Source organism: Hirundo rustica, chromosome Z (genome assembly GCF_015227805.2).
Source record: "Hirundo rustica isolate bHirRus1 chromosome Z, bHirRus1.pri.v3, whole genome shotgun sequence".
In the NCBI taxonomy this organism is placed as follows: domain Eukaryota; kingdom Metazoa; phylum Chordata; class Aves; order Passeriformes; family Hirundinidae; genus Hirundo; species Hirundo rustica.
The window spans coordinates 18,201,664-18,224,566 of record NC_053488.1 but is presented as its reverse complement, the minus strand read 5'-3'; the positions used below and the strand labels follow the sequence as shown (position 1 = coordinate 18,224,566).

General features: G+C 36.7%; 1 protein-coding gene across 8 annotated transcripts in view; it reads right to left on the bottom strand.

The window, feature by feature from the left end:
- Positions 1-767: 767 nt before the first annotated feature.
- Positions 768-22,903, bottom strand: part of CPLANE1 (ciliogenesis and planar polarity effector complex subunit 1) — a 56,710-nt gene continuing 34,574 nt past the window's right edge. For 7 of the 8 annotated variants that reach the window (XM_040090175.2, XM_058424097.1, XM_058424098.1 and 4 more), the window contains 22 exons: positions 22,241-22,433; positions 21,365-21,622; positions 20,443-21,192; positions 19,407-19,573; positions 18,080-18,209; positions 17,112-17,166; positions 15,959-16,063; positions 15,383-15,475; positions 14,606-14,718; positions 14,158-14,356; positions 13,655-13,896; positions 12,239-12,332; positions 11,428-11,595; positions 9,993-10,023; positions 8,644-8,772; positions 7,759-7,924; positions 6,080-6,141; positions 5,506-5,670; positions 4,103-4,218; positions 3,178-3,261; positions 1,686-1,855; positions 768-1,287 (listed from right to left, as the gene is read on the bottom strand). In XM_040090175.2, coding sequence (XP_039946109.1) covers positions 1,147-1,287; positions 1,686-1,855; positions 3,178-3,261; positions 4,103-4,218; positions 5,506-5,670; positions 6,080-6,141; positions 7,759-7,924; positions 8,644-8,772; positions 9,993-10,023; positions 11,428-11,595; positions 12,239-12,332; positions 13,655-13,896; positions 14,158-14,356; positions 14,606-14,718; positions 15,383-15,475; positions 15,959-16,063; positions 17,112-17,166; positions 18,080-18,209; positions 19,407-19,573; positions 20,443-21,192; positions 21,365-21,622; positions 22,241-22,433 — 3,631 coding nt within the window. In that variant the 3' untranslated portion in view covers positions 768-1,146. The remainder of the gene's footprint in view (positions 1,288-1,685; positions 1,856-3,177; positions 3,262-4,102; positions 4,219-5,505; positions 5,671-6,079; positions 6,142-7,758; positions 7,925-8,643; positions 8,773-9,992; positions 10,024-11,427; positions 11,596-12,238; positions 12,333-13,654; positions 13,897-14,157; positions 14,357-14,605; positions 14,719-15,382; positions 15,476-15,958; positions 16,064-17,111; positions 17,167-18,079; positions 18,210-19,406; positions 19,574-20,442; positions 21,193-21,364; positions 21,623-22,240; positions 22,434-22,903) is intronic. The other variant, XM_058424099.1, reaches the window with a different exon arrangement.

Here is a 22,903-nt window from a genome sequence, read left to right as displayed (position 1 = left end):
GCTGAGTTTTGCACTCTGGTCAATCCTGTGAGAAAAGCTGATGGAGGTTCTGAGGATGGCTAAAAGAAGCATGGCCAGTCTGGACCTCTGAGCATAGAGGAACTATCAGTTCTATCCAGGCATGTGTGTAATCCTGTAACAGTCTCCCTCTGAACCTTATTTTTTGATGTTTACCCAGATGCAGCTTCACTTGGAAACATGAAATTTTCAAGGTTTTTAACTATTCATTTGGAGTGACAGTAGTTAACCACTGGAAACTAATACACCTTTGACTTCTATGAAAAATTCAGATTTCTTCACTACAAAGTAAAAACTGCAGCTGTTGGGAAAAAGCCACCACGGCTGCATCTGCTCAGACATCACAACTACTTGATGGTCACTGAGCACATGGGAAATTTTTGTACAAACCCCTGAGGGTTGCTGGAGGAGATCCAAACAGCAGCCTCCTGCAGATGGATGAACAGCTATATTGTTTTTACCACAGTTAAGTACTTGCCCCTTGTTTCTCACACTGCTGCCTGACTTTCCTAACAACAGTCTATTTTTCATTTTCATTTCTGACCTCTTTCTAACAATCACTCAAATTCGTATAAGATTTCTCAAAACTACTGCACAAACAGGCTGGATTTAAAATATGAGGGTAGTGCACATGTACACATACAATCTAGAGGTACACAACAATACTTAATAGTGCTACATGTGTAAATCATTTACAGCAGAAACTAATAAAATCACTTTTATTAAACCAGTTTAACACAACCCTTATGTTACAAAAATAGCTTCATAATAATGTTAAATATTAAATACAAAAGCAAAGTAGTAGTACAATGCTCTTAAAATAAAATAACATCTGTTGTGTTTATATGTTTCTGTGTAAAGCAGCTGACCCAGATCTGTTTAAGACTGTGAGTCTGCCGTTACCAACTATATTTAGTTCTTCTTGACCTGAAGATATTTGGAGGGAAAACGACATTTTAAGGAATTCAGCTTCATCTAGGCAAGGCTGGAAACAGTGAGAGTTTCCATGCTGCTTAAGAATGAAACCAATGCAGGCCTCAATCCATTTTAAGAAGAACAAGTACTATTTTTAAAAAACAAAACCTAAACACCAGCAACTGTCTGGACGAGAACAGTGTATGAGGATATTCACTTGTCTTCCACATCTGCTATCATAGCCTCTACTGCATTCCAGTCCAGCTTGCTGAGGATGCTCCCTGTGCTTTCAGAAACACTGTCTGTGTTGATACTGCCGAGAGGAGAGAAACTCATGCCGTGCACTGCAGAGCCCTGTGGGGTAAGAGAAAACAAACTGATCATTGTGCTTCATTCGTGGACGGGAGAAATGATCCCACTCTTTTAAAACATGTCCAAATCAAGTCATGTGTCTAACTATTCTGCAACAAATGCAATCTGTTTTTCTGTTTAAGTCCTCCCACTGGTGTCTGTTGCCTGGGCAGGCAATTTGCCTAAACAACTGTTAAAAGGAACATGCAGTTTCAAGGCTCACAAGAACGACTCTGCTTGTGAAAAAGAAAGTAGTTCTGCTGAAGCCCCACCATTTACGTCCCTCTGTATCTATCTCTCTCACAGGTGTTGAATAGAGAAACACTTTTAAATAAAACAGAAGTAAACAAAGTGTTAAGTGGCAAGTATCAAGCAGTTTATAGAGTAAGTAGGTACTCTACCTGGAACATGGAGTCAGAAGTATCTTGAAGTATTCTTTGGATATCATCAGGCACAGTCCACGGACTCACCACGTCTCGATCAGTGTCAAGATCAACACCTTCTGTCTGAACTGCAGTGGCAACTTGAGGAGGTTTTTTTGTTGAGCTTCTGCTGACTCTGCACTCAGCAGCTGAGGAGAAAACAGGCCAGACATAGCACTGTAACACTTCTTGCACCTTTCATCTCAATCTCTTGAAACTCCTTCAAGAATAGAAGCTCCAGGTTCTAAGAACTGAAGCTGTGTGTAAATCCATGTAAAAACAGCAAGCTCCGTTATCTAGAATTGATATGGGGTTATGGTGAGAAAAAGGCTGCTGGCCCCTTCCAGCCACAGGCTCTGAACTGCCTTCCAAAGGCAGAACACAAAGTGGAACAGGACTGTGCATGGTGCCTACAGCATCCAGGCTTTGTGGTGCAGTCCCTCCAAAAAAGCACTTTGCTTAATTATTTGGCAGAGGACTAAACTAAATAAATTCTGGATTTGTGCCTCTTTAGAAGACACTGAACTTTGATGAAACCCTCAGCAGTGATGTGATATACTGGAAAAACAGATACAAGAAGGTGCCAGGAAATCAGAGAAAGAACAACTTGAATATAGAGTTTATATATGGAATGGAGAAAAAATTGCTTTTCCAGATGAGTAGAAGTGATTCAGGAAAAGTGCCTTTCTACTTATTGTTGCTTCTCTCAATTTCCTACGCTGTCAAGTCAAATACATTGACCTTTGACTGTCCAGAGTATGAAAATAGTGTAATTCTGGTGTAAGGCAGAATAGAATCAGGCCACAGTATTTCCTAAAGTCTCAGACTGATTCACTCCTCGTTCTTTGATCAGAAATTCTGCTTCTGTTAACAAGTATGATATTTGATAAAGAATTTTATTAGGAGTAATCTTTCATGGATCCAGACCTACAAAGATAGGCATGGAAAAAAGAATCACTAAAATCCAAAAGAGTTTTTTTTCTTAAACTTAGTAAAAATTGTCCATGCTAACATTATGACAAAATGATATCTTAAGTCATGTTTACAGATGTCATATTTTACAGAGGGATAACAAAGACAATTCCTTTTTTAAAAAGTTTGGAAAGTAAGCAGCATAGAAAGGTAAGGGAGAGGCATAATTCTTGTGTCCTAGTCTGCTAATTAATTTTCTTGCTGTGGGTTTGAATTAAAAAATAAGACTCAAAGCCTCCATCTCTCATGATTTCATAACGTGTTTCAGGAATTCACTAAAAGCCAACACCCTTATTTCAGTAATCTTGAAACTGCCATCTGGCTAATACTGTTCAGAAGGTAAACAGAGGTGACTACAATATTTCATAAGTTTCTAATTAAAAGGACTTTTACATGGGGAAAAACCTATGGGTTTTAGTCTCCTAAACAAATGCTGTATCTGCATCTCATTTCCTGCCCTGTGTTATATAGCACTATGCCATTGTTCTGTGTAACTTACAGTGTCTGGATTTAACAGGACAATTTGTAGCATTTCTCAGCCTTCTTCTGGAGGTACTTTTCGGAAGGAGCATAGAGGCATTTCCTGGAAAGACAAAGTAAGCATTTCCTTTTTAAAAGTAATATCAAATATACACAAAGATGCTTAGAAATTTTCATCTACAAGTTTGCTGCCTGGATTACACAGTACTCTTGCTATGGCAATTTAAGCTACTTTGGATTTAAAGAGAAGTGATAAGAAAAGGTAACTCTCATAATTTAGGAGGTCAGTAGGGGTAGGAATGCATTTCCACATCCAAGCAGGTGTTTCTATAAAAGGGAAGAAGTTTCAGCTTACCTTTAAACATATAAGGAAACCAAACTAGAACGCTCTACACCCTTTTCATCAGTATTGGCTCAATGCCAGCACAGGGCTGTTGGTTGGGCTTTAGCAATGCTTCTCAAAACCTAGAGCTGTTTCTATTGGCAAATTGCCAATAGAACCCCTCTAAGTCGTTCAGTACTTAAGAACCAGCACAGAGGTGCACTGGGCTTTTTAGGGTGTTTTTAGCAAGGTTTCAGAGGTTTCTCTAACACCTATGCTTGGCTTTTCCTTTTATTTCTAAATGGTTTGTTATTTTGCTTTTATTAAAACTTACTGCTTTACAAAACACCTCTAAGGAGCCATCTCGCTATTATTAAGCCATTCTAAAAAGTGCTGGACACCCACAGAGACTCGATAAATCTTCATGTAGCATATTCCATTCTGGCCACGTGCAAGATTTTACCAAATGGCAGCAGAACTGCAAAGGCTCAGGACAGAAAATATCCAGGATTATAAATCTCATGTTTTACACAGATATCAAAGCTCCTCCCTCCCAAAAATCCAGCAGTCACTTGAAAATCCTCTTCAGTATGTGCCATCATTAAAAAAGTTCTGTTCTTACCTCTGGACTGTGTTAAACCAAGAGCTGGAGTGAAATGTTGTACTTTTTGACCACAGCCAGGCTTGGCAGCAATTCTGCTGCTCCTTTCTGCCAGAACAGGACTGTTCAGATGCCCTCTACAAGAAGATAAAAAACCTGACACAACAAAGCTAAATACTTGCTACTCTGTACCATGTACCATTCCTCCTCACAACTTAGATCTCACAGGGCATATTCAGAAAAGAGAAATTCAGAGAAATCACATTGAGCCTCTTTAGCGGAGGATCAGCACCACACACTACTTGTGGGGACAATAAACCTCACCAGACTCAGAACTGCTGCAATCACAGTGAAGATGCATCAAGCTGGCTTTACAGAGAGCCACTGTAGGTACAACAAAACTTATTAACTAGCAGTTCCTGCCACTCCTAAGTGGCTTCCTGCAGGATGTTTCTTAGCATGTCTGATTCTGGCTGGGCTGATGCACTTAAACTTCCCCTGGACACCACCAGAAGGTTCTGCACAGTACTGACTACATTCAGTTTAATGCTGTATCCTGGATCTGTACCTAAAAAAGGTACTGTACTGAAAAAAAGAAGCAGAAATATTGAACTACAGGATTATCTGAAGCACAAAGTTCCCTCTAATAATCTGATAAGCATAAAATATATATAAGAAGCAAAATTACAACGCAATATACACCTGGATTACACATATACACATGAAAAATTAATGCCATAAAACTGAATAAATGTATCAATTTATAATACTCAGATACCCTCACCTCCTCAGAAGGCAATAAGCGAACTGCTAAAGAAAGAACAAGGAAACCCTAAGCAATGAAAAAGTTAGCAAGAAAGAGAACAAGTCTAGAGTTTGCACCGCAGAATTTTTATTAGCTTCTTGCTTGTCGTTAAGATGCTCCTCAGGCCTGTATTGCTGGTTATAGATCAGTGGAACTCACGGAATCATTAAGATTGCAGAGGACCTGCAAGACCATCAAGTACAACCTTCGATGGGATCACAACCCTGTCAACTAGACCCTGGCACCAAGTGCCATGTCCAGTCACACCTCCAGGGATGGTGACTCCACCACCTCCCTGGGCAGCCTGTTCCAGTGTTTAACCACCCTTTCTGTAAAGGAATCGATATTGAGCGGAATGGGTTAGGACGCTGATTACACCTCGACTCCTGAGTTAGCTTATTCGGTGCTCCAAAAGGCATTTTTAAGGCTCCCTCCAAGATTTGCAGTACTGGTTTTACCAAGCCTGGAACAGGGACTCAAGAGTCCTCTGATCCCCACAAATTGTATGTTTGATTCTGCCAGCATATGACTTTTCTCTCAAGCTAATCCTGTCTAAATTTGCTACAAGATTTGGAGTGTGGTAAAGACATCAGTAGAACAGAGCAGGTTTAATACTTACCCTGTACTAGATGCCACATTCCTCCTTCTGTAAGTTTGAGGTGATCTTGTGCTGGACAATGTTTTGTGATCACTTGCTGGTGATGCCAGTGTTTCAGATAACATTTCATTCATCAGGGAAAATGCCTGTGATATTCTGATTCTGTGATGCTCAGACAACAGGGCTCTGCAGAGAAATATTATACATTACCTCACACTGTCACTCATTTCACCACAGCTGGCTTGTGAGTCCTGTAAGGCTACATGAAGAATGGTTTTTTTACAAGATCTTACATAAAATATACTAAGCCTTTTAAGAGATCATTAGCAAAAAGTTAGAAGATTTCTTACCAACTGGTTTGACAGAATGAATGAGTAAGTGTTGGGGAAAGAAAACAAACAATGATATTTGGAAAGCAACATATATAGTCAACGGATGAAAAATATTCAGTTTTCCAAATGGTAAAGTAAACATGAATTACTTATGCTTTTGGTTGAAATTTCATTCATATCAGAAGTTTCGTAAGCAAAACAGTTAGAAGTATCTCTAACCTCTTTCTCAGGACTGGAAAACTAATATACAAACAGCAACTTACTTGTCTTTTTCTTCTTTTTTCTTCTGGAAGACTCTAATATCCTTTGAAGTAGGACTATGATGCTGTTTAAGAAAGTATAAAAATCATTAACTAATTATGTACTGTGGTCTCATTCCAGTCTCTCACTCTCAAAACGTACTCACTTTATTTGAAAATTACTGCTCAAGGAACTCTTCAGAAAACAATCAGTACAAAAGCATATGCCCTACCAGGAAATTCAAGTTAGATTGTCTCTATAAATTTCCAGTCTCAAAAAATATACTGAAATCCTGCAGTCACATCTTCCATATCTCATATGCTTAAAATATTAGCATCCCTAAGGAGATGTCCTCATAGTAAGCTCAAAGTTTCAAATGGCCTCACCTCCAGTTTTCTAAAAATCAGTGATGTTCCCAATAATTAATTTAAAAAACAGGGCAATGCTGCCCTTTGACCTGTGTTTGATCAAGTACAATTTGAAGTCTTTAATACTTCTTAAAAAAAAAATACAAACCAATCCAAACCAAACCCAAACCATCCACTGAAAGCTGAGAATTCCTCCACTAATGATTTCAGGAGAAAAGCCCATAGCAAAAGTATCAAGTATATATTTATGGGCTGACAACACAAGAAAGGGAGAGAAGCAGGACTCATTTTTCTTAAATCACTTCTCCCCACACATGTGCAGAAGAGCACCCCAGTTCCATGCAGAAAGACTATTTAAAACTAGGGGAAATACTTTTTTCCATATAGATTTGTTACTCTTTCTGAAAGTGAATACCATTTAATTATTTAGTAACAGGGAACTTGTGTATGTTACGTATTTGCTGCTTGGCAGTCAAAACAAATAGAGCTTCAGCCTGGAAATATATACAGCATATCCTGAATTCAACAAGTAGACAGTATAGGGATATATTTGGTGTTGTTAGGTCTCATCTCTTGTAACTCCAGAGCTTCTTGGGACTCAGCAGGGTCTATTCAGGTCCTGAAGGCATCCAGATGGTAAATGCATATTTTAAGAGTTAATACAGATTGGAAATTTTCTTCTGAAATGCTTTTCTATGTTTTATTTTAATTTTCCATTATTTCCAGCACAGAAAACTTTCCAGGTCAGGCCATAAACATGTTTTTACTAATTAAATTTAAAATGTAAAAAAGTCTGGGAGTGAACTGTTCACTGAAATTTTGTAAGATACTTGACATATATGGCTTATTCTAGCATCTCTACTGACCCCTTATGATTTTTGCACGCACCTCTGTGTTGGTAAATGACAGTGATGGCTGCCTTCAGTATCCTGCCATGTTTGTAAAGGATGCTGGCATCTGAACTCTGCTTTTTAAATTCTCTGGGGGTTTTGGGGAGGTGTGTGGGAAGATGAAACAAGTTGTAAACACATCTTAACAACTGCTGTAGCTATCAATCCCTGAAAAAACCATCTTTCATCAGTGAATGTTTCAGCTCTGTCCATTACAGTCCAGGGCCATCTGCAGCCAATAGTCACCACTGCAGCCTGTGAAGAACGCTGCTATATTTACTTACCTGATACAACTATGGCCAGCTCCAGTAAAATAAAATCTTACATGTAGAAATACAACATTACAATAAGGGAAAAAACAACTACTCCCAGCCTTTACATTGTCTAACCTGAATAATCAACACTTGTATAATAAGCACTCTTCAAGACAGCTGTCAATCTTACCATATTCTTTCTCAAGTTGAATGGATGATGTTCTTTCTGTCTTTGTTCATCCAGTTTCTTCAAATATTCTCTCATTCTTTCCTTTTGCTTTCTTTTCATCCATGTTTGTATCTCTTTCCTCTCCTTTTCTGTTCTTTGAGAATGCCCAGAAGCAGAATCAAGAACCCTGAGGGCAGATGTAAACAGGAAATAATCTAGCATATCCTGTAAATTGCAAACAATGGCAACTACCTGATATAACAAAAATATTGAGAACCCTTCAAAATTCTGACACAGCTGGAATCACAAGTAATTAACAAGAGGGGAAATTTTTCTTTTGCAAAATTTTACTACATAAAATCCTGGTAAACAAGTGATTTCGAAAAATTAATTTTTTTCTTTTACTTGTCAGACACATTCAGATTATAGAGCTAGAGCTTAAACTGGTAGGAACTCTGTCACCAAGGCAGTAGATTGGCAACCTGAACAGCTGTATGTTTTTGCCTTGTAAGCAACTGATATCACAGACTGGAGTAGGAAACTTTCAAAGCTGTCACTTTGATCTCTCTCAGGAAAGAATTCAGCTGATTTTATAACTGACAGTCAGGAAGGTATAGAAATCTCCAGCAGGGAGGGGAGCATGGCAAGCTGGAATCTGGGGCTGCTGTGTGAAAACAACCTACACCTAGGAACAAGACGGAACAAGCAACTGGGAAGGAAAGAATTTCAAAACCAGAATATTAGAACAATTAGTACATTTGGCAATAAAGACTAGTAGGTTTGTGGGTAGTCCAATTAACATCAAACTATATACTTGCTTCCATTGTTTACAAGGTGTGAATTATGAGAATAACCAGGGCTAAAATGCTTTTAGCAACACACAACAAAAACCAGCCATGGTATTACCTTGAGATTTTCTTAGCCTGTCCTTTCGCAAAACCCAGCTCCAACAGAGAGGTGTCACTTTCTACCACACGATCCTTCACATCAGTAACGTCACTCAGACCAGTAATTTGCAGGGGATCTTCTAGAGAGCTTGATGTTAGGTGGGAGGAAAAAAGCTGTTACTAAATTAATGTATAATATTCCTGTAAGAACAACAATTTAAAACTCTTTCTTTTATACTTAAAACAACAATATCCAGATCGTTTTACATAAAGCAATTGGACTGAATATTCTTTCCCCACATCTCCACTGTGTAAGTACACTTGAGTCAGCTTTGATGAGGACAGAAGGAGCAAGGCTTAGCATCAGAGGGATGACCCAGAACTGAAATGCTTGAGCTCTGCTGTGGGGTGTGGGACCATGGCTGGCCCAGAGGAGACTGAGTCTGGCAGCCAGGAGCACCCACAGGGTTTGTATTGCTGCCCTGAGAAGATAAGGTTATGGGGCGCTACCAGGTTCAATCCACATCTCACTGACCTTCTGAGCAAGAAAGAGTGTCAGTGAGAGCACAGCTTTGTGTAAATTCTCCCCATTTCTCTCTTTTAATCAGTTGCTCCCAGTAAAAAACAAATTTCATAGTTTAGGACAACAAGCTATCACTGTCTGCTAAAATTTAGTGCCTCACACCCATACTCCACCTAATGTAATCACTTCCTAACCTACTTCAGTCACAAAAACCAGTTCCACTTAAAATACTAGAAAAATAGGATAAACCGTTCTGTTTACTGCTATGCTTCAAGCAAAGCAATAAAGAAGGGTGATGGAGCAGAATGACCAGAAAGGAAAGAAACCAGCTACTCTTTTCTACTGGATCCACAAGACTAACAGTAGCTAAAAGTAAAAATATATGTGTCAGAGCATTTTATTTAATGCACAGGCTCTTTTCCAGTTTTGAAATCTTCAGTCAGTTGCTTTACACTTTTCACACAGTACGACTTTAAAAACCATCTGGTGATAGCTGGCCTTTGTAGAAAATTACCTGCAGCAGTTGCATGTACTTTGCTGAAAACGTGGTTTGCAATTAGGAGAGATAAAAAATCCACATAGACAAGAGTACCATCTACATTAACTTACATTAAGCTTCAGTACTTGTAACTAGAAAAAAAACTTGGAATGCTTCTGCAGCTTTTGCATTAAGTATATCTAACAGGCATCACCGAAGTCAGAGTAAATGCCTGAAATTAGCTAAAAAGACATGGTTTTATTCAGCTGGAAAAAAATACCCCTCTCGATTTTTATGAAGTGGTGATTCCACCCTGACAGTCACCTTTTTGGTAAACTGTCAAAAAAGCCAGTCTCAAAATACATACCCAGGACATAGATCTCTGCATATGTGAGAACCTGAAACAGAAACAATCCTTGTTAATAATATCTTTGCACTTGTACACTCACTAATCATACACAGGTTAAACAGCTTGTGGGATAAAATACAGAAACAGATCAACCTCAATATGCTGACATTAAAAATAAATTAATATTGTACATAAGCTTAACAGCCTGTGATACAACATATCATTGACTGCCATGTGAGCACAGAAGCTCCAGAGATCATTAACAGTTCCTGGCTTTTGTGGGTGGTTTTGCGAGGAAGGTATTGTTGCTGTTGACAGTTTTCTGTCATAACCAACTAACTGGAAATTATGTGTTCCAATTAATTATACAGTGTTTCATGGAAAATTAATGACTGACACTTACTTGAGGAGTCCTGGTACTCAGAAGAAGCTTGGAATTCAGAAGATGAAACAGAAGAGTAGCGTGGTTGTCTTGGAAGGAAGAGCACTGCTTCCTCTCCTAACCTAATCTCTCCATCTCAAAAAATTATAGTTGTAACTTAGTATTGCCTATAGTTTTCTTAGCTTGCAATAACAAATCTATACTTAAAAAACTATTACTGTTTTCAAAATTTAACTGGGTGTGTGTACTATTTGAGATTCACTTGTGCTGTATACAGACACAGGAACCATATTTTAGTAAGACAGATTGCTGTAAATGTGACTATCAAATGAACATTCAGATGTGCAAAGCACGTATCACTTTTGGGAACCTGACTGCAAGCAATGCAGGCAATAAGCAGAGGAAAAAATACAAATGCATTTTTAACCTCAGGCAACAGGTTTCTTGCAGAATCATTTTTTCCTCCTCCTTTTAATGCTACTGCAGACTTCATAGTTGCAAAAATCAATTTACTCTCAGTTTTCAAAATGATTAGACCTCATAAAATAATCTTTTAGGACACAGACAGTAGTTAATGTACGAGAAATAAACCAACTGATTTTGTTGATGTAAACTGGATTTAACAGAGATGTCACCTCTCTAGACATAGGTAGATGACAGGGATGATCAAGACAGCTTTTGGAGGAAGCTTTGAGTGTTCTGTGATACCATAGCTATTTATATAAACTTAGATAAATAAGAACAAATCAGGACAGTGATGGGTTTCAGAAACAGACCCATTGCTATTTTCTTTCAGTAACAGTGAATTTGAGTGCAAGTATGATTCACTGCCAAACTGTTTTTCAAAGCTTAGTGATGCTGTTATGTCATGTAACAAACTCTTTATCAGAGCACATCAACGAAGTCATTCTAAATAATGCAATCTAGAAAGACTCACGCCTGACTTTAATGAGCTCATCGGCATTACATAACATCCTGTGTAACAGCCATGAGGAAATATTACAGCATGAAGAGAAGGTTTACTTATTTTTAAAAGATGCAAAGGGGAAAAATATACAATAAAGGTTATACCAGAAGGTGACTTCAGGCCACTGGGAGAGTTAGAAGCCAAGGCTGCAGAGGCAGGAGAGTGTGCATCCACTGTAGCAGAACTGGTCATAGGATATTCCAAGTTTAAGCTCTCCTTTTGATCATCTATAATATGTTCAAAAATCATGCCTGTCAAATGATGTTCTGATTCTGTGGAAAAAAAAAAAAGTTGTACTTAACGTAGACCAATGGAGAATCCTCACAGTGCAGAAACTATCTCTCATATATCTCGGCAAGTGGCATTTTAAATTTATCTGCCACCTACAACAGTCTGGACCTGGATCAGCTGTGCCTCCGTATGGAAGGGCACGTCCAGGGCTGTGCAGTGTGACCCAGCCCTGCACACACAAAGGAAATGACTGGAACAGGAACTGCTCCGTGTGAGCCTCAAGGACATCCTAAATATCGTCTTACGTATGAATACAGATATAGCCACGATTCGGTTCCACCACTTGGCTTTGTATTAACTCCGTAAGTAGATTAGACTATGCTCTTGGCACAGTACGGTAGCTTTAAGTAGGTACTATGTACTTAATTCTTAAATAAACAATAAATCATTCAATACATCTGCTCTAGTAAATAGTTAAGCTGATTTTAATAAAACCAGTAGATATTATAACTTAATATTCAGATCTGCTACCTTTCATTTTCCTTCTTTCTCTGGTATTTTTAGTTCATTTTTCAGTAAAACCTTTTACGGATTGCATTAAATGCCAGTGGTAGGTAACAGAAAGTTATTTAAGATGCATATTCCATGGCATGTTTATTATCCTTCTGCTAACTGGACACATACCAGCACCAATGACTCCAGCAGCTTCAGAGACTGCAGGACGAGCACCAAGGTCTGAATCAGCAGCCATTTCAAAATCTTCTATCAGCTTCACTAACTGTAAGTTAAACCCAAAAACTAGGTAATGATACTTTCTTCAAGATATTTCTGAGACTTACACCATATATATTTATTCAAAGTCCATTTAAAATATATTTTTCTTGTCAGCATTTTACAAACATTTTAATGCAGTTTTCCGACTGAAAACAAGGAAGTTAGGAATCTAAGTAGCTCAAGTAGATTAACTTCATGTAAGAATTGCAATCTTCTGGATACTTACTTTGAGAAAAATATCTGTTATTTGTTTGAACAGTTTTACTCCTATTGATCACATTATTTTTAAAAAAGCTGAAGTTTTCTAATACATATTTTATCTAAAATCCACAGATATTAAAATACTTCCACCATCTTCTTAAGTCTGAAGTTTCAAACTGAAAAATGAAAACTAAAACTGACTGACCCAGAGTGAGACATTTTACTGAGCATTATCTCAAAAAGAACAGATTTTGTAACTGATATGTAATACATGAGAAATTGCTACAAAAGGAATGACCAACTAGTATGAACCAAAGAAAAAAGGCCAAAAAAGGGGTTTTCTTCAGGATTTGGCTAGATACCCAGAAGTTTTAAAACCCAGGTGCTATGAAATGCTGAAACAAATAAGAATATATCAAGATTTTTTTCCCTACAAGCTTTTAAAAAATCTGACTGAAATAACAACCTTGATGAAGAATGTAAATAATCCACCTGAGTGTAATAACTGTATGTAAGTGACACAATGAGGTCTTTGTATTTCTGTGAATCACAGAAAACCCTGAGTTAGAAGAGATTTACATGACCCATCAAAGCCCATTTTTATTTTACTTCCATATTAGGATTTATAAAAATGGCAAAAATGCAAATATTTTATAAAACAAATTGGATCACTTTCTAGAAGCAGTCACACAGTGTTTTGCAGAGGCACAACTGCAGAAATCTTTGCCAAAAAGGTGTTGTGCTCAGCCTGGACTCAGTTACAAAGAAACAAAATGTGTTCTGCCCATTCCCTAATAACATCAACCATTCTGGTCAACATTTGGTCCACTGTAAGCAACCATGTCAGACAACAGATTCATTATTAAATAAGAAAGAACATTGTATATATGTGTGTGCATATATATATGTATGTATGTAAAACTTTTGTTATAATATAGATAATATTATATATATATATAATGTATAATACTACAAAAATAGTATCATATCCTATCATTAATATAATATAATTCTCAATATCTCTCAACAGACACTAAGCAGATTTGAGAACACATTGTTCTGAAATGTAGGTTTTGTCTTTAGATGAAAAAATAAACTGTTTAAAAACCAAGAGTTAGCACTCACCATTTTGCTATTCCTGAAATCCTGCTCCATATTTTGTACTATGTTCTGTAGTGTCTGTAGTTGCATAATCATTTCCTTCTGCTTTGTGGAAAAGTAGTCTTTTTCAATTACTTTGGAAGGAAGCCCTGAAGAAGGAAGAGTTCCTCCATCTTCATGTGCTATGTTCCAAGTTACAATATCCGTAGCAGAATCTAACACATCTTGCTTTTGCAATTTGTTCAATACATTTTTCTGATGAACATCTTAAAATTAAAAAAAAAATGCACCAATATCACTGAATAAGCCACAAGCACCTGAACACTGCAAGTAATTAGGCATAAATGTGGTATACCTAATAGGGTGTTTTAGAAGGCAAGAATCATTACAGAAGAAGTCAAATGTTTCAACGTTGATGTTTAAGACTGAAAAACCATGAGGTTAATTGGGAAAGGCTGCAGATTTTCTGGGGGAGTATTACAACAAGAGTATTACCTTCTCTTGGATTTAAAAATGAAATGGTTTACCTTGCTTCTGAAGTGCCCCAGGTGCCCCTGCGTTAGTAACAGAAGCTGCTGCGTGATGAAGTTTAGCAGTAGATGGAATTTCAAGCTTCTCATTCCGCTGTGCAGCAGCTACCTCTTCTGCAGACTCAGATATCATGAGCAAATTGCTATGGATGCCACTGCTTTCAATGTCAATCACACTGATATATTCCTGTTTATGCTAAACAACAAGATAATGAAGAATTATGCAGTATGTGTTTTGAATGAGGTGATAGTGCATTGCTCACCATTTCTTGTGCTTACCTCTTTACATTTGTAAATGAAAGGCTTTTGTTTTGTGAACAAAATATATACAACCTTCCCTACCATATTACACAACTGACTCATGAAGATACAAAGAACCCAAATTCATGAAGGTAAACAGTATACTTAAAATGCATTTCAGCCATATGTACATTAGATCACTAACCAAATCAGGTGCATCTGACAGAAAGGATGGCAAAGGTTCCTCATTCACTTCGGTGGGGAAACTCAAGTTTAAACACATGTCTGGCGGTGGTATCACAGAGAAGCTAGATGATTCTACAAGTAAATAATAATAGTCAGTATTATATTTACTGTATTTATATTTAGTAAAAGCCACAAAAAATTAAAGACTGTTTGGAAACAGCTCTGCATTCTTTAGAAGATAAGAAAGGCTTTGACTAAGCTGCCATCTAGACTGCTATTAATATCCAAGCCCCTCCTACTTAAGTAAAAAAAAAAATCTGCATCTTTACTTAATCCAAAGAAATTAGATTACTCAGATAGAAACCCCTAATAAAGCTATCTGCAAATGAGTCAAGTGATGTAAAATTATATTCAAATAGAAAAACACTGTTGAATTTTACAATAATGCAAAAATTAGTGTGCTCTCTTTGTACCATAGCAAAAATACTTGGGCACTGAAATCTATGTAATGTATTTATGGAACAATGCTACTGCAGCTCAATTTCATGTGAACTGTTTTAACATCCCACTGATCAAATAATTTGTTCCACATTACACTAAATCCCAAAGATTAAGTGGGAACTAGAATCAAGCTAAAATCCATAAAATAAGGATTGGGTTTCAAGAAGTCAGATAAATTAGCATATTATCTACACCCTGCATTAAGCTGTCTCAGGTACAAAACCCACATTAGAACAGTAACAGTTTTACAGACTTTCCAAACAATAAATGAAGCAGAGAAAGACTGCAGCGACACCTGATGCAGGAGCAGCTGTTACCAGCTTGCTTTTCAGAACTTCAGAAGCCTCATTTCCACCATTGATTCCATGATCTTGATATGATTTGAGCACTTGATTGGAAAAAAAAAAGAAGACCAGAATGCATGAGTTTAAGGAACGTATAGATACCAATGGCATTATCTGAGTGTACATTTCCGATTTGCCAGTTCACAGCCAAAGAAAAGTGGGGGAAGAGGCAAGGAAAGAATTTCAGTCAAGTATGTAACATTGTCTAAAGTGCATTAAGAAAAAAGTCAAGTTAAAACAAGCTTTCAGAAAAAGTCACAGGAGAACTGACTTACAGAAAGCATGAGGAGACTCTCACGAAATTACATAAGCAATATTTTTCAATTACAATTATTTTAATGACTGATTCACAATGTATATTCCAATATTTTCTCATTTAATTACTTTTGAAATAAGAAATGAGAGCACAAAAAACTGCTTCCCCTTTACAAGCCTACTGCATTTCGAAAACTGACTAAATATCACAACTAATAAAGAAACAACACCAGAAACAGTTGGTTTCTGTAGTTCACCTGGACAGCACTTACCTGGGCTAGTATTTGTACTTGCATCTTGAGTTTCTGCTGGTTTTTTCCCTACAGAAGCCAAATAATGTAGATCTGCTGAGGTAGTACTTGCCTTCTCCATTGCATCTAAAATGTGATAATACAAAATAGGCATGATATAAAAATTAGACATCTTTGAAAGCAATGATACTAACTTACAGCTGTGGGCTCCAACATTTTCTTATTTGTATTTCTGAGAGATAATTTTGACTTTTCTCTAAGCATACCTCATAAATGATTCCAAGAAAAGTTTGTGCTACCAACTTTATGTGAATATACAACTGACACTTACAATGTTACATTGAATTAAAACCAAGATTCAGTTTAGATATGTGATTTTAAATTAAATATTTTAGTATGCTGAACAGTCTGCTTTACATTCTAAAAGGAAGGGAGGATCTTAATTTCCTTATTGTTGTTTCTACAGTTTGCCTTTCTTTAAGGACAAATTTCAGAGAATTAATTACATTGTGTCCTGTGACAGAACTGAATTATTGTCTTGAATTAACATACTATAAAGAAGAAAAACTTTCCAGAAGCATAGTCTTCATATTGCAAGCTAGAAACACTGAATGCATTGAGTTTCTTTTACAGGAGCCCTAATTTTGTGTAATTAGAATATGCAGGCAAATAATGTTGGAATAATATCTTTTTAAAATAAAAAAAATTTTAGGATTTGAAATGTTTACTGAATTATTTTGATTAATCAAAAATCACTGTCAACCACAGCTAATTAAATTAACTTGACATACTGTTATAATTTCATTAACTCTACTGTTTATAAACATAAATACCAGACTATAATTCATTTTGAAGAAAAATTAAAATACTAATAAAATTTTGAGAAAACTATTCTGAACATTCAGATAATTTATACAAGATCTTAAATTTGCCTGCATCTCTCTCCAAACCAACTCCCTAAAAAACTAGTATCTCCCCAAAATTCTGGACACCTGTTGTACATCCTGAAAGGTCTGGGGAAAGATCCCAGAAGCTCTATTGCCCACAGACCACATTATCCTAGTTTTTAAGACATTGATGATTGTAGAATTTTAATGTGACTTCTAATAGACTCATGTTTCTTGATTTTCTTTTTTATTTGGGCACTCAAAGCATTAAAAAGACTTGTACTTGCCCACAGAGATGAAAAAACCATCTTGAATGTCAGATGTTGATTTTGGTTTGTGATCCTAACATAAGAAAAAGAAAGAACCATCTTTAAAAACAGGTGCAGTGCAGATTAAAGGCTTTCTTGGTGATGTTAACTATACCATATACCTCATACGGGTAATGAGTTTGGGGGAAATAAAAAGGAATAATTGTCACTCACTTTTCTCAATCCCTTTCTAAATTCCCCATATCGATTCCAACGTAGAGGAATTTTACTGACTATAAAACATTCTCTTATTTACCTTGGGGTGATCTGCAGTAACAAATTCCTTATTCCTCTTTGAGTCTATCCTACCTCTGCTGTACCCCAGCTAACATCTCCAGGTCTGCTGAGGCTCTCCAGCTGCTACGCTGGAGTGGAGTCTCAGAGGAAATACGGTATGGACCAGAAACAGCTCTGGGTAGTGATCCAGCATTAAATTTGTAGTGTTCCACCTTGAAATTTTGTACTTGCAAGGATAACCCCATAAAGATATCAAAACCCAGTCTGATGAAGGCTTTCTTTTTTCAGTGTCTGGGCTGAGACAGAATTGAGATTCCAATGCTCTGCATCCTTACTCTTATACTGTCATCCATCCAGCCCCACGTGGAAAGAGAAATGCCTAGATCACGTGTCCTATCGTTACTAACAGGAAAAAAAAAATATATTTTTTCATTTTTAACATTTTTAAATGTATTTACTATAAATGTACATACAGACTTATATCCTATCAAAACAGACAAGTTCATGTTCCAAACTAGCAACCTTGGAATCCTTTATAAAAATCAATCACCTGTTTTCAGAAAACACAAGTATGTGAATTAAAAATATGCATACTGTTTCTAGGCTAAAGCCTGGAAGAGAAGTATACTATTGTTTGGTTTACAGTTTTCTGCTTCTTTTCTGATAATACTTGAATGGAAAAAGGCTAAGAAAAAACCATAATTCTATACCCCAGTCTCTGATTCAGCAACCACTGCAGTGTCACTAATACTGATGATGGAGTCGTCTGGACGGAAGGACACGCTTGGTTTCTTCTCAACCTCCTTCTCTTTCAGTTGTTTCTTACTACGCCTCTTTTTACTGTCAACATATTAATTACAGATAAACAGTAAGAAGTGCTCTGAAATAATAACAATACTTATTGTTGTTTTCTAGGTAACATTGCTATAGAAATAAACACTGAAATAAAGACTAGAAAAGATAAACAGCTGCTGCATACAGATCCGTTCAAACCACAGTTTCTGCCTGCTTGAAATCTACACAGATGTTGCAGGAACCCACAAAAATACCAGCAATCACACTAAAATCTATTAATTGCCTAATAAGCTATTTATATTAAATATTACAAACCACGTATCATTTCACATCTATATCTTGTGTATAATTAATAATTACTATACCAAACACCTATAAGGAACCTGTAAGAAGCAAACTTCAGTAACATAGCAGTTTTCTAATTACTAGGTGACAAGTAGATGACACAGCAACTGTAGCTTCTTCTTTAATATGTGACAAGTAGATTATATGACAGCAGTTAGTTTTAAGCACTTCTACAGATACTATTAAAATGTATTCTAAACCCTATCTGCAGTTATTTGTGTAGCAAATTTTCACTTTAAGAGTGAAAAACTCCTCTTCAGCCTCCACTCCAAAATGACAGAATTAAAAAGCATCATAACTTAAAGAAACCAAATATTCTATCCTGGAACACTTTATCAGCATTCTATGAGAAATGAACAAAGCAGCTTAAACAAACTGTTTTAACTGTTTGTGCAATCAATTAACATCAAACAGATCAAATTTTCTAAGTTATAAATAACGTACTTAGCAATAAAAAACCAATCCAGCTTCAGCAGGAATTTTGTTCATCACTGTTTGTATTAAAAACAGCCTACATATTTAATCATGCTGAAAGGGCATACAATCCTTTCCTCCTTGAAGATGACAGCAGTGGCAATGTGCAGCCCAGACAGCAGTCTACTAAAATTCACTGTGTAAGGAATGAAGCATTTCATAAAGAGTGCAGAGCAAACAGTCAGAAGACAACAAGACTTTAAAACAGTGGAAGGAAAAACATTTCCTCTTGAATCTTCTTCCTATTAATCTCCTAAGAGCAAGAACTCCTCACACCCTAATGATACACTTCTGCTGTGTCTTTACTAACACAGTATTTTATTCTCTGCTGAGAGTATACACTCTCTCTGATGTCAAAGCTAGAAGGTACAGGTTACTATGTAGTCTGTCAAAATGAAGTACCACTTTAAAAATCTGGCTTGCCTTTTTCTAGTGTTCCGCACATCTCTAAGTTCAAATGGTTCAACATCAGTTCTTAGTAGCTGGATATGTTTGGTTTGGTCTTGTCCAAAGGAAGTACTGGGCACAGAATAATGCTTGTGGCGTTGCTCAAATGCAATGAGATCTTGAAGTGGGATGAGTTTTGGTGCCTAAGAGGGTTCAGAGAGAGATAAAGAAGACATAAAATAGGGAGGGGAACCTCAGTCATATTGGATGAAAAAATTAAGTCCAGTTTGGATTTCAGTTACAAAACCAAAACTATTGTAGCATTTGGTAAAGAATATGGAAGTGGAATATTAATAGCATCAGACCAGAACCTCTGCCAATCTGTACACGTGTAAACTGTTTTCTGAAAATTAATTAAAATGTATGCATTTTCTCCACAGAGCATATTAATTTTCTCCACAGAATATATTTCACTAATATTTGCATTTCTTATTCATGTAGTTCAGCGTGAAGTTAGGAACCATCCAGTGCAGACAAGGACTGAAGAAGCACCTTTAAAGGAAAAGCATTTCCATTCTTCTCAACTGGGATATGCAAGCATGTAAGTCTATAAGAAATAACACTTTTCAAAACATCCAGTATTCAGCGTCCGTAAGATTTTCTTACCAAGTTTTTTACCATTCCACTTCTGCCCTGTGTGATTTTTCACCACATCCTATTTCTGTAAATAATTCTATTATAATTTCTGGGAAAAAAAGCCTATTTTTTAACCATACAAATCTTGTCTAGTATTTTAGATGGTAAATTCTTTACACTCATTACCAGTGGGCTGAATGTTGATGGACTATGGAATGTAGAATCAATCAAATGTCAATATGAGGTAGGCTTGCAGTCTACCTCATATTGACACGTCAATAAGCAGGTACCCTTAGCTCTAGATCTTCCTGGTACCTGTGCCAAACAATCCCAAATTCCACAGGTTGTAAACATGAACTTACTTGTGATGAGTAAGAAACCATGAAACTGACAAAACACTAGAACTTAGAAAAATGTTATTATTAAAATCCAGCACCTTTTTTTTCTGAGGTAAATTAATCTGAAGTAGTGATATTCCTGCATGTTGTAGTGTTTCTCTGGAGTCAGCATCCTTTGTTGCAGGTTTAACAGGTATTAAAGTAGTAGTGATTGGCTGCTTTACAGCTGGTGGAACTCCAGGTACTGGGTCAAGTTGCAAGTGCAGCAGTGGAATACCAGCCAGGTTCTGAGTGGTCGGTGCTCTGAACACATTGACATTTGCAGGGAACTGAGGCTGAGGTAAATCTTCTTGCTGTCCTTCACATTGATCTGAATTCAGATGTTTGAGAGGTCCCTCATGCACTGCTTCTGCCCATCTCTCCTTTTCCTTATGCATTTCTCCTGGAATCTCATGGTTGTATCTACTTCGGTGGAAATCCTCTTCCGCTTTGCTCTTTCTTGGTGGGTATGATGACTGGTGGTTCCGTAAGGAATCTGATGAACTCCAAGCTATTCGTGGTACTGCTGGTGGTCTGGCAAATGCTGATGACATTTCTGTTGGATGCAGAAATGCTGGTTTGACATGGTAATTTGATTGAAACTTAAGCAAAGGAAATCCATTTGAATAACTAATTTTTTTTTCAACAGGGATAAGCTTCATTTTTTTCTGGATGCCTGAGGAAGGAGCTAGAAGATGAAGTGGTTTAGTAGGCACTGAAGAATGCAAATCTTGGGATGGTGGCATTAATCCTGTTTCCTTGCTGTTGCTTTCAAATAATGTCAAAGACGCACTCATATCCAGATGATTCTAAATGAGAAAATCAAACAAGCCACCATTTATGTATCAACCATGCACTAAATATGCACAAAAGTAGTTCTATCTACATCAATCACTATGAACACTTTTCCTAACTCAACAGGATAGACAGCACATCAGATATACTGAACAGTCCTCCTAAACCACGCTTTGATATACCTACTTTTATTTGGTCATTGTTGCTTTCATCTTCTAGACTCTCCCATGGCTGAAAAACAGAGCTCTCTTGACCAGTTTTTCCTTTTTCTTCTTGAGTGGGCACTTGTGTTTTTGGAGAAGCATTGCTTTGAGCAGTGGGTGCAGGTTGGATCCCTGCCAGGTGAACCGATTGATGCTGCTGTAACATTTGTTGCACATTTGGCACATTGGTAAAGGACGACTGCACTATTTGCATTAGACTCATGAAGTTGATCTGCTGCAGCTAAATACACACACGAACAAAGTTAACAATGCCAATAACTTTAACAGAAATCTTAGCAAAAATGTCTAACCTATCTTACAGCTGTTCCCCATCAGGTGACAAAACAACAACCCAATAATGGGACAATTCAATAATGATTAATTTGTATGATTGTTCACTGTACTGGACTTTCTTGTAAAATACAATAAATACCTGCCACAGACAGGTTATACTAAAGCAAGACAAATGTCTTCTCTTTTTTGTGAAGTGTCAACAAATGTAAGGTCACTTAGAATTGGCTCAACGTACTACCATCACTTAAATTCTAGTACAGCTGAGAAGTTATTACAGCATCAGATTTTTTCCAAATGTGAACTATTAAAGGACATTGTCTTATGTGAGCTAAAACACACTCAAATATCTATTATTTTTTCACTTATTTTCTTGAATTAAAAGAAAGAATTAAGTCTAAAATAAGTTTCATAGTGGTTAACATAGAACTGATGGAACAGCGGTTAACATGATGGTTAAATCAAGAACAACCACACACAGAAGATCTTTAAAACAGTAATTAATTCCATTTTTTAAACAACACAGTTGGTACCACGAAAACTACTTAAAATAATTAGATGCTCTCACCTGAACTAATTTAAACATTTCATCTTGCAGTATCTGCCTGACAGTTTCTGATGTGTTTGGTTTCTCTTCTCTAGGGACTTCTTCCTTGACTTCTTGCTTCTTTGCACAAGAAGAAGTATGGGAGGCAAGACTTGGCATAGTTGACACAGTAGTCTGAGAAGGCTGAGATCTGCTTACAGAAATGTCTGCACTACTTAAGAAAGAAATAAACAAATTATGAAAAAACATTCAGAGTTCAAAACACATATAAAATGTCATCTTAAATCAATCCACAAAAATTTTAAAGATACCTGTATATTTTAAAAATATTATTAATTTGTAGGAACAACTTAATAATTAAAAGCGCACAGTCTTGACCAGAAAGCATGTAGGACATATTTCCTATCATTTCTTAAAATACTGAATGAAAAACAATAGTAAAGAAGTATGTTTTATCTGATTTTGTAGCCACAAGTGTATCTAAAATATTATTTTCACTAGAGGTGCAGGTAGAAAACTGATTTAACAAAAAAGAAAAAAGGCCTGGTTAGTCATAAAGTCGAACAGCTGATGGAAAATGAAGAGGGAATTCTTAGTTGAAATAAGGCAAAAGGTACATGCACTTTGACTTAAAGTAACGGTCTTTCAGATATTTGGGGTTAAAAAGTTACAAAATTTCAGATT